General features: G+C 39.7%; 1 protein-coding gene across 1 annotated transcript; it reads left to right on the top strand.

Annotated features, from left to right (window-relative positions):
* The first annotated feature begins 2263 nt into the window (after positions 1–2263).
* On the top strand, positions 2264–3004 carry LOC125101185 (TM2 domain-containing protein 3-like). The gene has a single exon (XM_047731796.1). It carries the CDS (start codon positions 2264–2266, stop codon positions 3002–3004), a length of 741 nt encoding a protein of 246 aa, XP_047587752.1.
* Positions 3005–17245: the final 14241 nt, after the last annotated feature.

The following is a 17245-nucleotide window of genomic DNA, read 5'->3' as shown; positions in this document are numbered from 1 at the left end:
AAGCTGCTGTCGGGACTCCTACCAGTACTGAGGAAAGCATGGGCTCAGGCTGAGCCAGGGAGGAAGGTAGACGACTCTGCCTCAGACTGGGCAGGCAAGAACCACTCGAGTCTCCACAGAGCAGGAATTGACACATTACGGCCCATAGCCTATTTCTACATGACCCACAAGCTAAGAATGGCTTTTATGTATGTTTTACCGGCCAAACATATAAAAGATATTTCATGATGAGAAAATTATATGAAATTCAAATACCAATGTGTATGAAGAAACTTTGACTAAAACACAGCCACACTCATCTGTCTACATATTGTCTAGGGCTGCTCTTGAAATATTTCCTATCTGGTGCTTCTTGGAAAACGTTTACCAACCTTGATTTAGAACATTATCCCTGACTAGCAGCATCCTTACCATCTGGAAACTTGCTAGAAATGCAATCTTGGGCCCACCGCAGACTTTTGAATGAGAACCTGAGAATGGAGTCTAGTATCCTGTGTTTTTTACAAACCGTCTCGGTGACTCTGATGCAGGCAGAAGTAGGAGAATCACCAGTACAGAAGAACACTAAGATGAAAAACATCTGAAGTTGCGACCTCAAGAAGAGGGGCACTATAGCGTTTTCTGATGCAAGAGCTGAAGGTATAAAGCCTAATAATAATAAAAAATAATAGTATCGGGGCACCTGAGTGACTCAGCTGGTTAAGTATCTGCCTTTGGCTCAAGTCATGGTCCTGGGATTGAGCCCAGGTTGGGCTCCCTGCTCAGCAGGTAGTTGGCTTCTCCCTCTCCTTCTGCCCCTACCACCCTGCTCATGCTCTCTTGCTGACTCACTCTCTCTCCATCTCAAATTAATAAATAAAATCTTTTAAAATTAAAAAAAAAATAACAGTACTAATAATAGTGATGTTTACAGCAAACTTGAAGTGTGTCAGACATTTTGCTTTATATTGAAGATCTTATTAAAACCTCACAATATAGGGCACCTGGGTCGCTCAGTGGGTTAAGCCTCTGCCTTCGGCTCAGGTCATGCATGGTCTCAGGGTCCTGGGATCAAGCCCTACATCGGGCTCTCTGCTCAGCAAGGAGCCTGCTTCCCCCTCTCTCTCTGCCTGTGTCTCTGCCTACTTGTGACCTCTGTCAAATAATTAAATAAGATATTAAACAAAACCTCACAATATGTCTATAAAGTAGTTACTATTATTATCGCCATTTTGTGATAAATGAATTGCAGCTTCATGAGACTGACTGACTAGTCGGTGTTGGTAAGTGGTGGCTCTGCGTTGAGACCTCAGTGCTTTCACACCAGGGTCAGATGCCTTCATGACATATACCTCCAAGTTATACAGTCTAGATAAATGGAAGTGTTACTGAAAAAAATAAACAAAACCAGACATACAGCATTTTCTTGAATAGATCTGGAGGAAATTCTACCACCGCTTGTGGCCACCTACTAAAACCTTGTATATTTTACATAAATTTAAAAAGTAAGATTTTTCCTTTCTCTCATTTTCAGGTCACTGAGAGTCTCTGACGTTTGCTTATTATATAGATCATAATTACTTAGTTGCTTTTGTTGTTTTCCACATAATTGTCAGAATAGTTTACTTTGGTTTACTTTTGCATGGCATAGCAAGCTTTAATTCTTTTTTTCTGGTGGGGAAGGCTGAGCAGGAAGGGGAGAGGGAGCTGGGGGAGAGATGGGGAGTAAACCAACACCAGAAGAAATAGAAGTGGAAAAACAAAACCAAAAAAAAAAAAGATTCCTGGTACTGTAGGATGTCAAATCGAGGCAAAAGACACCTAATACCAGTGATTTGAGCTTTTTATATTAGAAAAACAAAAACATGCTGAGATGTGAGAGACACTTGAAAGGTACAATTTGAATTTTGAACAATGTTTTCCATATGGTGCACATGCCATCCATAATCTTTATAGGTTTCTAGTTCACTCCTCAATGAAATTTATACTTCCGGTTTCACTTTATAAAGGGTAGGAATTATATAGCTCTGCATATCTTAGAAATGCACGGAAAAAATATGAAAAGTATATGAAAATTAGTGTTTGACTTTATTTTACATATGGAATAGATATTCAAGAGAACCAGTTTTGATTTCCGAAGAATGAAAATGATCGTGTTGATCTATAGGGCTTTAATAAACCAACTGACCTAGGAGGCGGACGGCTAGTTAGAAAAAATTTTACTTTGTGTTGCAAAGTTTCTGACTCTGTACATTAAATACAGTGAAACAGCTATACATGGACAATGGCGCTGCGCCGCTTGTGCCGGGTGCTGCTGTTCCTCTCCCAGTTCTACATCTTGTCGGGAGGGGGATCCTTAAATTTAGAGCAGTTGCAGCCGCTGGCTCAGTCAATAAAGGATCCGGGCCCAACACGTACTTTCACAGTAATTCCCAGGGCAGCAGAAAGTACTGATATCCCACCTTATGTGATGAAGTGTCCAAGTAATGGTTTGTATAGCAAACTTCCTGCAGACTGTGTAGAATGCAAGACAAATTTCTCCTGTGTCTATGGGAAGCCTGTCACCTTTGACTACACGGTCAAACCTTCTGTTACCTGTGTTGATCAAGACTTCAAATCCCAAAGGAACTTCATCATCAACATGACTTGCAGGTTTTGCTGGCAGCTTCCAGAAACCGATTATGAGTGTTCCAATTCCACCAGCTGCATGACGGTGTCCTGTCCCTGGCAGCGGTACATGGCCAACTGCACCGTGCGGGACCACGTTCATTGCCTGGGTAACCATACCTTTCCAAAGATGCTGTACTGCAACTGGACTGGAGGTTATAAGTGGTCTACTGCTCTGGCTCTGAGCATCAACCTCGGTGGGTTTGGAGCCGACCGTTTCTACCTGGGCCAGTGGCCGGAAGGCCTCGGCAAGCTCTTCAGCTTCGGCGGCCTGGGCATATGGACGCTGATAGATGTCTTGCTGATTGGTGTTGGCTACGTGGGACCAGCAGATGGCTGGGACTCGTCAGCAGACTGATCATCAATTGACGGGTTAGCTTAGAACTTCAGAAAAAATACAGCCTTATTATACAGCAAGTTCTCACAGAGGTGAAGATGAACTAGATTAATAATTTTTACATTTCCTTGAGTCATCAATCTCTTTTTTTTTTGAGTCATCAATCTCTTAGGAAAGCTGAAAAAATGCAAGAATTCTCTTTCTATAAGTATGCATATACCTATAAACAATTACGCTTATTAATTCAGGAGGTTGTGAACCCTAAGTTAAAAATTTCCAAAAAGCATGAGTTTTGGGGTTTCTTCTGATTAAAAATGCCTCAGATGAGGGATGCCTGGGAGGCTCCGTTAGATAAGTGTCTGCCTTCAGTTCAGGTCATGATCCCAGTCCCACGTCAAGGTGCCCTGCTCAGTGGGGAGTCTGCTTCTCTCTCTGCACCCCCCAACTTGTGCACTCAGTCTCTCTCTCTTTCTCTCTCTCTCTCTGAAATAAGTAAATAAAATCTTTAAAAATCTCTTAGATGATATGATTCCATTGTTAAATCACCTGAATCAATATCAGTTAGGATCAGCTGATGGCTTATCACATAGCTCACAGAAGTCCGGGGGACCAGGGTATGAGTGACCTTGGTGGAAAGCCACTGAAATCCCCTTCTCTACAGACCCAGCACTGATAATATTCAGAATATTTTGTACTTTTAACTAATTGCAACTTCTTATATATATTTTTTTAGTTTCTTAAACAAGGGAAGGCTGTTAGAAGTAATTAATTGAGCTTGGTTTCCATGCACCGATGTAATACTGGAATACTGACTATAGTTTCACAAGATGCATTTTATAACCTTTATCGGTCCTATCCAACAGAGACTTGCGGCCCTTTAAAGTTATCATAAATCCCTTTTGTGCTGTGCCATAGGCAAACTTGGCTCATCAAACAAACTTCCCATTAGTTGAGGGGTAAAGACAATAAATAAAGTGGCAATGATATTCAGGGGAATTTGGTTTAGTTAGAGATGAATGGCATCCCCGCACGTACTTGTGCTAATTGCCCGGTACTAGAACTACTCTGGTTTCTGAAGGAGTGTTTTCTGCCGTTATTGCTGCTGCTTAGTTTTCTGTCATGAGGAGCTTTCCTTCAGAAATACTCCGAAAGAAAAAAAAAGTAGCAGAAAAGTGTAGAGCCCATTGGGGAAATAAACAGTACAATTATATATGACACTAAAATAAATGAAGGCTTTCCCTTTTCCAGTCCTGCTTCCTCCTAATGACTGTGATAACTGAAGTGCTGGGTTTTATTAAATAGAGCAGAAGCGAACTCTCTGGAGATGAAAGCCGCTATTGAGATTCATACCTGCTGAAACAGAAGGAGTCTCCTCCCTTTTATAGCTGACAGATAGGTCCATAATGAGCACATTTTGTAGCTGGAGAGAAAGAAAAGAAGATGAAAGAAAAATCTTTTGAAGACTAGGGGAAAAAAAGGGAAAATCCCACTAATAGAGTGAAACCCCTTAAATTGCTTTCCGAGAGACAGAAAACAGAATACTATTTAAAAGGTCACCCTTGTTGTTTGAATTACTTTGGCTTCGAGGAGATAAATATTGTGTATGACAATTTAAGAATGTCTGCTTAGAAACCATTTTCACACATCAAACAAAGGAATCATTCCTAATGTGTGATTAACTGATGTTCTCTGTTCACCACAAAGTTGGCTTTCAAGTACTTCAAGTGCAGGTTCTTTATTAATTGGCTCAAGCATCCCTTAGGACTTCTGAGATATTAAGACCACAGGATGCTTCAAGGTTCTTTCTTTCTTTCTTTTTTTTTTTTTTTTAAGATTTTATTTATTTGTCAGAGAGAGAGGAGAGCGAGCGAGCACAGGCAGACAGAATGGCAGGCAGAGGCAGAGGGAGAAGCAGGCTCCCCGCCAAGCAAGGAGCCCGATGTGGGACTCGATCCCAGGACGCTGGGATCATGACCTGAGCCGAAGGCAGCTGCTTAACCAACTGAGCCACCCAGGTGTCCCTAGGTTCTTTCTTTCTTGAGAAAAAATATACATACAGATTTTTAAAACATGGTGACTACAAGAGCATTGTCATCTCTTTAAACGACACAGTGAACCTATCATTAGTACTCAAAAACTTTTCTGCAGCATGTCTTGTTAGCTCAATGTCTATTAAACAATAATTTTATTTTTTCTTGTACCTTCAAAAAAAAAAGTCTAATTGGATAAAATTGAGCTCTCCCACCCAAACAGGTTCTGTGACTTTAAATGCAAATTACCAAACTATTCCTGAGGCAAGTGAAGAGAAGGACTGCATCCATCATGCTGTTATTTAAAATGAATTTTAACCCCTTAGGCTGTCAACAAACACAAACCCAGATTGCCACAAACGGAAGCCTGGGGGTCTGTTGGAATAAGAGATGCCACTTCCAATAAAAACAGAGCGCTGCAATAAGGCCATAGTGAGCAGAACTTGATGTTGAAATCACGGACCTGCTCTAGATGAGATTGAGGGTGAAAAACGAGGGAGGACACAAGTGACATTTCACATTGGGTAGAGGTAAGGTGAGGCCCTTCCCACACGCTGGTGAGGCTGCCAGCGTTTCATAGACCCTGAGTCCCACACATGCTCCAACCCATTGATTATCTCATTTGGAATGATCAATGCCCCTTTGGTTCCAGGGGCATCTGGATCTGACACTCTGGGTTCTGACAGGACATGGTGAATTGTTTATTCATTATTTAATTAGAAAACCAACGGAGTCCAGAATCCCTGTATTTGAAACTGAGTCTCAATTAGAGGCCGCCTTACATCTAGGACTCTAAATCATGTTCTGCATATTCTAATGTGTTTATTTAGAACCTTATATTTTATCACTGGCTCTGTAATTCTTTAAATAAATCTTCCCCTGTATCCTCTTAGTTGCTAATGGCTCGATTCTTTAACACTGTTAATGGTTCAGGCCAGTTCATAGTAGTGACTTGTTAGGGGGGCTGTGTCTCTGGGCTGCCCCAGCCCTCACCAGGCCTGCTCTCTCTGAAATGTGGCTGGGTGCCCAGAGAATGAACTAGCTCCTGCCTGGTAGAGAGGAGAATCAAAGGCTGGTACTTGGCAGGGGCCTCTGCTCCTGCAGCTGCCGAGTGCTAAGTTATTACTCATGTGCTTCTCCAGCCGTGCACAGCAGGGCTGGCCTAATCCAACACTGAGCCTCTCCCCTGGCCCTTTACACAGGACTTGGGTTTCAGAGCTGGAATAAAGGTGGCAAACTCAGCTGGCTTCTGCCCAGGGCAGAGTGGTAAGCGTGTCTGTTCTACACAGACTGAAATGCAGTAGACCCGGTTTGTGCTTTCCGTGTGCCTAAGAACTTGTGTTGACTCCCACCGCCAGCCCAAAGGGATTGCTTGAGAACCTTGGTGGGTTTTGCATAGGTAGATGAGTTCATCGTGTGGAACTTCTGAGGCAAAGTAAAAGCATTCAGACAGTTTGCATAAAGCTGAGGAAGAATGGCCTCAGCAGGAAACTAAAGCGATGGAGGGAGGGAACTTCTCTTCCTTCCACTTAAAGAACATCACACACCCGTCTTCCTGCGCTTTGCCAACAAACTGACGGGTCAGTTTTTAACCTGATCTTACGTGTCTTATGGTCTTCCAGGACCCCAGGGAGGTGTGCCTGCTGAGTATGGTATGTGTAAAGGGAGCAGGGAAGAAAAGAACATAGAAAGAACCTAGGGTCGCGGAGTCCCAGTCCAAGACCTGCTGCATGGTTGTAGGACCACATACAACTTGGGCTTTCTCCGTTCCCTCACCTGTCTCCTGCTTATGTCTATATATCTGGATTGCTAGTCCTCGTTATTTCCCACACTTTTAGAATGAATCTCCTGCAACGCCAATGGAAACAGAATTGAATGAATCATCAAATTGTACATTATAACATAAATCATATGTTTCTACTGTCCCCTCTCCACATCTCACACTCAGTTCAATCCACTCAAAAGAAGATAAACCCTGGTCCCCAAAGCTCTTATCTGAGAAAACAGGGTTTTATCTCTTCCTGAATCACTACCTTCGAAGAGCCCCTCAGCAGAGGGTAGCAGTGATTATTGGCAATCCATTTACCTTGCTTATAGTGACAAACTGTAGTAAACTTTTATGATCAGATGTACCTGTTCTGCTTATGTAAAGCTAAAACACCCGATGTGACTATTATTACTCTTTCTTCCCAAGGTAATGAACTCAAGGAAGTATAACTAAAAAGCCAAAATTGTCTTCAAAAAAAAAAAAGGACACATACATTTCCCCCACATTCCAGCTGAAACCTGCCCTCCACTCTTCTTTCAGGAGAAAATTTAAACTTAGCAGACAAAATGTCTCCTACTAATTGTTCATTATCTGTTGTTTTACAGCCTCTAACAGCCCAAACAACTGATAGGTTCACATTTTGTTTTCCCACCAGTTGCTTTGCTGTCATATGGATCCTGCCTTAAAATATCTGCATGCTTTTAAAAATGTTGTTCCAAATGGAATTTGAAAGATGTTACAATGCCCCCTCAAAGGCAAACCCACAGGAAAGGTGGTATTAGAGACGTGCTGTATATAGTGGAATGTTCTGTTATGCATTTTTCATTTTTTCAATGACCAATTCTTCAAGGCCTCCAACCTTCCTTTTAATGTGTCATCTTTGAGGACATACAGGGAACAAAGTCAAGAAAACCTGTGGTTTTTGTAGGTGGTTTTACATAATGGCCAAAGTCATCTCAGAGACATTGCCTTAATGCAGTTTAACTCCAGCTCTTTGTGGTGGGGGCCTGGAAGTCCACAACAGTCTGACACACTGTGGAAGGGCCCCTGTTTGCTTTTGAGAGCCCCCTTAACTCTTCCAGGCTCCTGGGAGCCATTGAATCCAGCACTGTCCAACAGAGGTAAAACATGAGCCATGTATGCAACTGTAAAGTTCTATAGGCCATACCAGAATAAATAAAAGAAACAAGTGAAATAAATTTTAATGATATATTTCACTTAACCTGTGATATTTAAACATCACGTTATCATATAAGCAGTCTAAAAATTATTAATGAAATATTTTGCCTTCTTTTTGTGGACATCAAGCCTTCAAAATGCAGTGTTTTGTACTGACGGCACTTCCCAGTTTAGTCTAGCCACATTTCAAATACTCAGTTGTTACATGTGACTAATAAATACCTAGGGTAATAGAGCAGATTTAATCCATTGCTTTTTAGCAGAATGTGTAACCGTGCCTGAGGGACCATAAGGAATTGATGTGGCTCCAAACTATGAGCAGATTATCACCTCCGGTTTTTACCAAATCTTTTTCAAAAAGCCCTATAGCAAAGTGGGCTCTTTGATGCATTGAATCGTATAATCATTTGTCCCTTCCATATTCAGTCATTGCCGGGCACTGAGCTTGTCCAAGCTCACAACTTTGAAAGGTGAGTAGCTGAAAAACTGAATTTCTACTAACTGACAGGATCACATATTTAGATTTCTTTTAATAAAGTTTTATGCTAGAATAGTTTAAGATTTAGAGAAAAATCGTGAAGATAGTTCAGGGATCTCCCATTTGTCTCATTCCCAATTTCCCCAAGTATTAATATCATACATTAGGATAGTACATCTGTCACAATGAACCAATACAGATACATGGTTATTAAGTAAAGTCCATGCTTTATTCATATTTTCTTGGTTTTTCTGTTCTAGGAGACCACATTACATTTAGTCTTCGTGTCTCCCAAAGCTCTCTTGGCCGTGACAGTTTCTCAGATATGCCTTGTTTTTAACACCATTGGCGGTTTGGAGGAGTACTGGTCTGGCATTTTGTAGAATAGCTCTCACCCTGGATTTGTCTGGTTCTTTTTTTTTTTTTTTTTTCCATGATTAGACCGAAGTTATGAGTTTTGGGGAGAAAGAGCATAGAGGTAAAGTGCCATTCTCATCACGTACTGTGTATATGATTTATGACTGCGATGGTAACCTTGATCACTTGGTTGAGGTAGTGTTTGTCAGGTGTCTATACTCTGAAGCCACACTTTTGTGCCCTTATCATACTCTACTCTTGGAAAAGAGGTCACCGTGTGTAGTTTGAATTAAAAGAATAAGAGCTACGTTCCACCTCCTTAAGGGCAGAATATGGACCTATATTATTTTGAATTTTCTTGGCATAAAAGATTTGCCTCTTCCCCCAAATTATTTCTTAATCTAATCATGTTTTTAAAATCAGTCTGGGCTCATGGATATTTATTTTATACTTCGGTTATTATCCAATAGACATTTATTTACTTTGTTGCTCAAATCATTTCAGCTTTGGCAGGGCCATTGGGAGCACCTTCAGCTGGGCTCCTGTGTCTCTTCACATGTCCCTATCAATGTGGGTTTTTGGGATTCATTTGTTTTGTCATTCTGCTTTGTTTTTTGACATCCTCCTTACTTTCTGGCATTTTGCATTCTTCCCCCCCAGGCCTACAATCAGATGTTTCTCCAAAGAGCACTGGTTCCTTTTATTGGAGGATGGTTAAAAATAAGCAAACAGGGCGCCTGGGTGGCTCAGTGGGTTAAGCCTCTGTCTTTGGCTCAGGTCATGATCTCAGGGTCCTGAGATCGAGCCCTGCATCAGGCTCTCTGCTCAGCAGGGAGCCTGCTTCCCATCCACTCCGCCCCCCACCTGCCTCTCTGCCTACTTGTGATCTCTCTCTCTCTCTCTCTGTCAAATAAATAAATAAATAAAATCTTTAAAAAAAAGATTAAAAAAAATAAGCAAACAATAAAACAACAACAACAAAAACAAAATCAGAGTGCTAGATATTTAACATTTTATGGAGCATTATTAGTAATTTATAAACCATTTTCCCTGGAAACAAAGGAGCAAAATATACTCCCCTGAACATTTTCCAAGTGACATGTTTACATGTTATAAAGCATGAAGGGCATCTGGGATCTCTCACCTCGTGCAATATTACCATGGCATTCCTGTCAATGGCAATCCAGGTGGAAGATAGAAAATGTACCTAAGTCAGGCAAATTAAGACTTCTCACAGGCTTTTCCTGTGAGTCAAATATGAAACATGGTAAGCAATTAGATTATATAATATTATATTATATATTATATAATATCATACTATACACCACCTGAAACAAAAAAATCACCTTAATTGAACAGTAAAGAAAACATGTTGGCCCAAGGAGAGATGAGAGATTACCAAAAATAGGAAAAGGATTAAAATTATACAATTGGCTTGAATGTGTGTTCCTGAGGTTGTAAGATCTTTAAAGATCATGTTTTTAATGACTTGTTAGAAGCACAGTGCCTGGTAGATAGTCTAACATTTCCTGAACCACTAAGCTGAATTGTAATTAGATTTTTTAACTACTGCTTCTTAACTTTATCATAACCATACAGTTTCATCATATTTGAATAATCAAAAAGAATGTAAGAGGATATTTTTCTGTTCTTAAAGAACAGACCCTCACATTGAATGACATCACACTCTGGTCCGAATCCTGCACCACCTTCCTTGCCCTACCTACCCCAGTATCACGAAATCATTCAAACATTTCTTCTAAGAGTCAGGGAGTAGCCATTCTTAAGGTACATTTGGACTAGACCAAGTGACTATTCCTCCAAGTATTCCACCAAATTTCTCTGAGCTTGTCTCGGAGAAAACAAGGAAGGCATTCCTTCCAACTATGGAAGCACTAATGCAAACCAGGTCAGGTGCTGTTTGATTCTTCTGCTTCTAATTCAGTAGAGCAGTGACCTCATTCTAGTTCTTCCCCATGCTGGTTTAGTAATCCTACTCTCTCCATTTGGCCATCCCAGCATTTGTTCTAGCCAGCTGCTCTCCTCATCCCTCTCTCACTGTCTATACCCAGGCAGCATCTTCAGTCTTCACAGGCATCTTTTTTCCACTTGCACTTACCCCTCAGCTATCCCCACTAACTCTTCAGTTTTCAGTCCATTCGGTGTGAGGAATTGAAATTAATAAACCACACATCCCCAGTAAATCCAGAGATAATGACTTGAGCCTACACTACTGCAGATTTTTATTGACGTTTTGAAACAAAATGTAAAAAATGATGAACTGCTCAACTACATGTGTTTAAGGTCCTATCTTAAGCTTATATTGAGGAGTTCCAGAATCCTGCCAAATTAAGATTTTGAGAAAACTACAGCCTGGGTTCTCGATTGCTTTCTCTCCCTAGACAACATAGTTGGACTAATATGCATCCTCTCTCAGTCCCTCTACCTCCTTGCCCCCTTCTCTCTTCCATACAAACATCTTCACTGTATAAAACTCACTTCTTCATGAAGCTTACTGTTTCATTTTTGGACGGGTCAATTTGTGGACAACTGTCCTTCATACATAACTGAAATTTATAGTTATCATCTGCACCTCTCATTCCTGGAATCAAATAAGATTCTATCTAAAGAACTTTTTAAGACAGCAAAGTAAGAAATAAATGTAAGATAAATGTCAATTTCACCATGTAGAGTTGGACAATTTGACAAGCACGCTGTCCTATCCAAGTTATTGGAACAGATGAATATGAGAATAGGGCATGGAAGCTAACAAACCCTGCATGGGCTTCCATACAGCTCCTTCCAGGGTAACGTGAATCCATTAATCTGTGTTCTTTAAATAGCTCTATTTAAGCAATGAAAGACAAGGACCAGTCTAACTCAAAAGAAAATAGTTTTTAAAAGCCAAAAACAGGGGGTGCTGGGTGGCTCAGTGGGTTAAAGCCTCTGCCTTCGGCTCAGGTCATGATCTCAGGGTCCTGGGATGGAGCCCCACATCGGGCTCCCTGCTCAGCAGGGAGCCTGCTTCCCCTTCTCTCTCTGCCTCTCTGCCTACTTGTGATCTCTGTCTGTCAAATAAATAAATAAAAATTTTTTTTTTAAAAAAGCCTAAAACAGGAAGAAAACCAGGACCCAAGAACTAAGGCTGATCAAGAGCCAGTAGGACCTAGAGGAGGTTGGTGTGACTGAGGCTCTGAATCTCTGTGCTGGTTAGGACACTTCTGTCTTTGAAATTAGTGGAGGCAGTGGTTTCATTTCTTTCACTTCTTGCTTCTCTCCTCATGGTCAAAGCCAACCGCAGAGTATTTGAGAAATTATTCTAATTCCGAACACACTAAATAAAAAACAGTGCTAGTTTGCAAGAGTCCCAGATGAAGGCAGGAAAAGATCCCCAAACTTACTCTCAAAACATTATTGTGGGAACAGTCCTTAAGGCTTGATTGGGGGTGAACTGCTAGCAGTTCTGGATTCACTAGACACATGTGACAAAAATTCCCATTCCCAAACTTCCATTCATGGTCAGAAATCAGATGAAGCTATGTGGTATTTCAAAAGCTGTAAATAGAGCACCTTGATTCAAGTAACACAGAACATTTGTATATACATGAGATAGCCTCTGGGGGAATTTCAGGCTCATAAAATTTACCAGTTAGTTCTCATGGAGGGTGAGACAATGGTTCAATATATAACATACATGATTAAATATGAATAACTTCTAGATCCTTTGGAATTGAAATTAGTACTATATATCACTTGGAACATAAATTCAGAGTTCATGGGAAGGTCTAGGATATGGAACATGACCTTATACCATGATAATTAGACCCTTATACCCAGTGACCTTATATGCTTTTATACAGACAGAGTCTTTAAATACCTTATTAATCTCATCATGATCCTTTTTAAAAAAAAGATTTTATTTATTTGTCAGAGAAAGAAAGACAGAGAGGGAGCACAAGCAGGGGAGAGGCAGGCCGAGGGAGAAGCAGGCTCCCTGCTAGACAAGGAGCCTGATGTGGGATTTGATCCCAGGACCCTGAGACCATTCATGAGCTGCATTGAAGGCAGATGCTTAACAGACTGAGCCACGCAGGTGTCCCATCATGATCCTTTCATAAATCTTAGCTTTGACAGCAGTCTTAACTTTTGGATAAGAGGCTTAAAGTCTAGAAAATTTCTAAGGTATTTATTGTACACACTACTGCTCAATATAATGATATAATATGCATCTATAAAATGCTCTTGGCATAACCAAAAGATCATACCAATAAGTTTTCTTAGAAGAGTAACAATAATACATAGTAAAAACACTATCTTGAGGGATGCCTGGGTGGCTCAGTTGGTTAAGCAGCTGCCTTCGGCTCAGGTCATGATCCCAGCGTCCTGGGATCGAGTCCCACATCGGGCTCCTTGTTCTGTGGGGAGCCTGCTTCTCCCTCTGCCTCTGCCTGCCACTCTGTCTGCCTGTGCTCGCTCTCTCTCTCTCTCTCTCTGACAAATAAATAAATAAAATCTTTAAAAAAAAAACACTATCTTGAATATTTAGTCAATATTAAGTGTTTTGTCTTGGGAGTTTTATATAGCTTCATACTCCCTGGAGTATAACACAAAGCCAAATTCTAAGTGGAAGAACATTAGGCATTCTTTTTATTATTGTTTTTTCAGTTTTCCTGAGATATAATTGACAAATTAAAATTATTTATATTTAAGGTGGGCAACCTGCTGTTTTGATAAATATATACATTATAAAATGATTACCACAGTTAATCACAATAACTAATATACCCACCACTTTACATCATTACCTTTCGTATGTGTGTGAAGCAGATTAAGATATACTTTCTTAGTTAATTTCAAGTACACAATACAATATTTTAAAGCATAGTTATCATGCTTTATATTAGATCTCCAGAACTTATTTATCCTGCATAACTGAAACTTTATATCCTTTGGCCAATGTTTCCCCATTTCCCCCACCCTCATCCCCTTGTAACTACCACTACAGTGTCTGCTTCTAATAGTTCAACCTTTTTAGATTCCACACCACAAGTGAGACACACATAAAAGTGAAATTTGTCTTTCTATGTTTGGCTTATTTCACTTTGCATAATGTCCCCAGGGTCATCCATGCTGCAAATGAAAGGATTTCTTTCTTCTTCAAGGATAAGTAATATCTTACTGCATAAGATATTACTTTATCCATTCATGTGTTGATGGACACTCAGGTTGTTTCCATATGTTGGCTACTGTAAATAATGTTGCAGTAAACACAGAAGCACAGATATCTCTTTGATATACTGATTTCATTTCCTTTGGATATATACCCAAAAGTGGGATTGATGGACCATCTGGTAGTTCTATTTTTAAGTGGAGGGAATTCCATACTGTTTTCTGATAATGGCTCTACCAATTTATACTCCCACTAACAGTATGCCAGGGTTCCCTTTCCTCTACATCATCACCAACCTTGTTATCTTTTGTCTTTTTGAGGTAGACATTCTAACGGGTGTGAGGTGAGAACTCGTTGTGGTTTTGATTTCATCTCCCTGATGATGAGTGATGTTGACTCCCTTTTCATAAACCTGTTGGCCATTTGTAGGCCTACTTTTAAGAAATGTCTATTCATGTTCTTTGTCCATTTTTTAATTGGGTTATTTGTTTTCTTGCAATTAAACTACATGAGTCCCTTTCTATTTCGGACATTAACTCCTTATTAGATAGATGGCTTGAAAATATTTTCTCCCATTCTATAGACTCTTTAGTATGTTGATTGTTTCCTTTGCTAGACAGAAGCTTTTTCAATTGATGCAATCCCATTTGTCTTTTTTTTTTTTTTTTTTTTGCTTTTGTTGCCCATGCTTTAGGGGTTATACTTTTAAAAATCATTCCCTAGACTAATGTCAAGTAGCTTTTCCCCCTATGTTTTCTTTCACTAGTTTTATAGTTTCAGGTCTCACATTTAAGTCTTTAGTCAACTTTGAGTTGATGTATATGCCATGAGATAAGAGTCCAATTTCATTCTTCTCCATGGGGATATCAATTTTTCCCAACACTATATAATTGAAGAGGCTTTCCTTTCTGCGCTGTGTGTCCTGGGCACCTTTGTTAGAGATCAGTTGATTATAAATGCTTGGGTTTATTTCTGGGATCTCTGTTCTATTCCACTGGTATATATGTCTGCTTTTATGTCACTATTATATTGTACTAAAGCTTTGTAGTATATTTTGAAATCAGGTAGTGTGACATCTTCAGGTTATTATTTTTTTTTTCTTTTTTTTTTTTAAAGATTTTATTTATTTATTTGACAGAGAGAGAGATCACAAGTAGGCAGACAGGCAGTCAGAGAGAGAGGAGGAAGCAGGCTCCCTGCTGAGCAGAAAGCCCGATGCGGGACTTGATCCCAGGACCCTGAGATCATGACCTGAGCTGAAGGCAGCGGCTTAACCCACTGAGCCACCCAGACGCCCTTCAGGTTTATTCTTGCTCAAGATTGCTTTGGCTATTCAGTCTTTTGTGGTTCCTATGACTCTTAGGATTTTTTTTTTTCTATTTTTGGGAAAAGTCCATTAGAATTGATAAGAACTACATTGAATCTATAGATCACCTTGGGTAGTAGTATGGATATTTTAACAGTATTAGTTCTTCCAACCCAGGAACACAGGATATTTTTCCATTTAATTGTGTCTTCTTCAAGTTTTTTCATCAATGTTTTATAGTTTTCAGTGCTCAGATCTTTTACCACCCTGGTTAAATTTATTCTTAAGTATTTTACTATTTTTGATGCTATTTTAAATGGGACTGTTTTCTTAATTTCTTTTTCAGATAGTTCACTGTTAGTGTACGGGAACACAGTAGATTTTGTGTGTTGATTTTGTGTTCCGCAACTTTACTGAATTTATTACTGAATAGTTTTTTGGTAGAGTCTTTGGAGTTTTCTATATCATCAGATGATCATATCATCTGCAAACACAGACAATCTGACTTCTGCCTTTCCATCTTAACGTTCCTTCTTTTTTTTTTTTTCCCCCCTGATTGATCTGGGTAAGACTTTCAGTATTATGTTGAGTAGAAGTGGTGATAGTGAGCACTCTTGTATTGTTCCTGATCTTAGAAGAAAAACTTTTGGCATTTTACTGTTGTGTATGATGTTAGCTAAGAGCTTTTCATAAATGACTTTTATTATGTTGAGGTAGTTTCCTTCTGTTTCTAGTTTGTTGAAGATTTTTATCATGAAAGGGTTTTGAATCTTATCATCTTGTCAGACGCTTTTTCTGGATGTATTGAGATAATTATATGATTTTTTATTAAGAACTGTTGAATGCTAACTGAATGATATCATTCAGTACACAGAAAAACTGTCTCCATGTATAATTTAAGGATTAAAATTTTAGACTAAAAATTAAGATCCACCCTTCAAGAGAAAATTTAACCACAATACTGAAGTGACAGTTTACACATCAGCTTCCAAGTTTCCTTTAATTATCTTTACTTTCTTTTTTTTTTTTAAACAACAGAAAGTAGTGGGTGCTTAATGATATTCTTCTTAGCTAAATTCAAGCAAAGTATTAGAATCAACTTGATCTCTGCCTGTTGTATCCTCCATTGTAGTACAGATTTGGTTCAGGCCAATGAACTTCCTTTTTTTTTTCTCATAATACAGAGCATAAGAGACATCCACAATTTAACTAGCTACTTAAAAATCCTTTCTGTGGAAGATGATGTAAAGAAAACCTTTCATCGTATCCACCTACTTGCAGACGAACCTTTCTTTTCCTTTCCAATAAACCTCCCAAGAAGCTTGCCCTGAGTGCCTAACACTCCTGAAGCACACTCATTGACTACCAGAGACAGAATTGGAGGGCAGACCTTAAGGGTCACGTAGTTCAGCCACCCCCACAAACACTCTCACTTCCGAGGTTCTTCTGGCTTATGTCACCTCCCTCAGCTCCCAATGGAATGAGACATTTAAATTACAACAGCCCATTCAGAAACACAGAACAGCTGCCCATTTGACTTAGCCTTAGTATTTATGTTTGAGAGAGGGTCCTGTTTGTCTGGTTCACTCCAGAAAAGTATTATAGATGATGCAGTTGGGTCCTGTGCCACACAGTTAAAAAAAAATAAACAATCCTCTTGTTGACACATGACCTATAACTAAGAGGCTTTAGTGCATGTGATGAAATAGTTGGCTCTGAGAAAATGTCACTAGTTTTGTTTTTCTTACCATGGAAAACCAATTCCTATCTTCATACGAGGCTGAATCTCAACTGTTTCGTTCTTGTGTTATCTCAATAAATCTGCTTTCTGCACAGTAAGAATAAGTTACAAAAGTTTCTTGAAATGGGAGACTTTAGAAGCCATTCTCTATCCTTTCTGCATTCTCCCTGGCTGCTGGCTTGCTGACCTGGAGCTTTTTACCTGGTGGTCTGATGAGTCACGGCATTCACCAA

Source organism: Lutra lutra, chromosome 5, assembly GCF_902655055.1.
Source record: "Lutra lutra chromosome 5, mLutLut1.2, whole genome shotgun sequence".
Classification (NCBI taxonomy): domain Eukaryota; kingdom Metazoa; phylum Chordata; class Mammalia; order Carnivora; family Mustelidae; genus Lutra; species Lutra lutra.
This window is presented reverse-complemented; position numbering and strand designations above follow the sequence as displayed.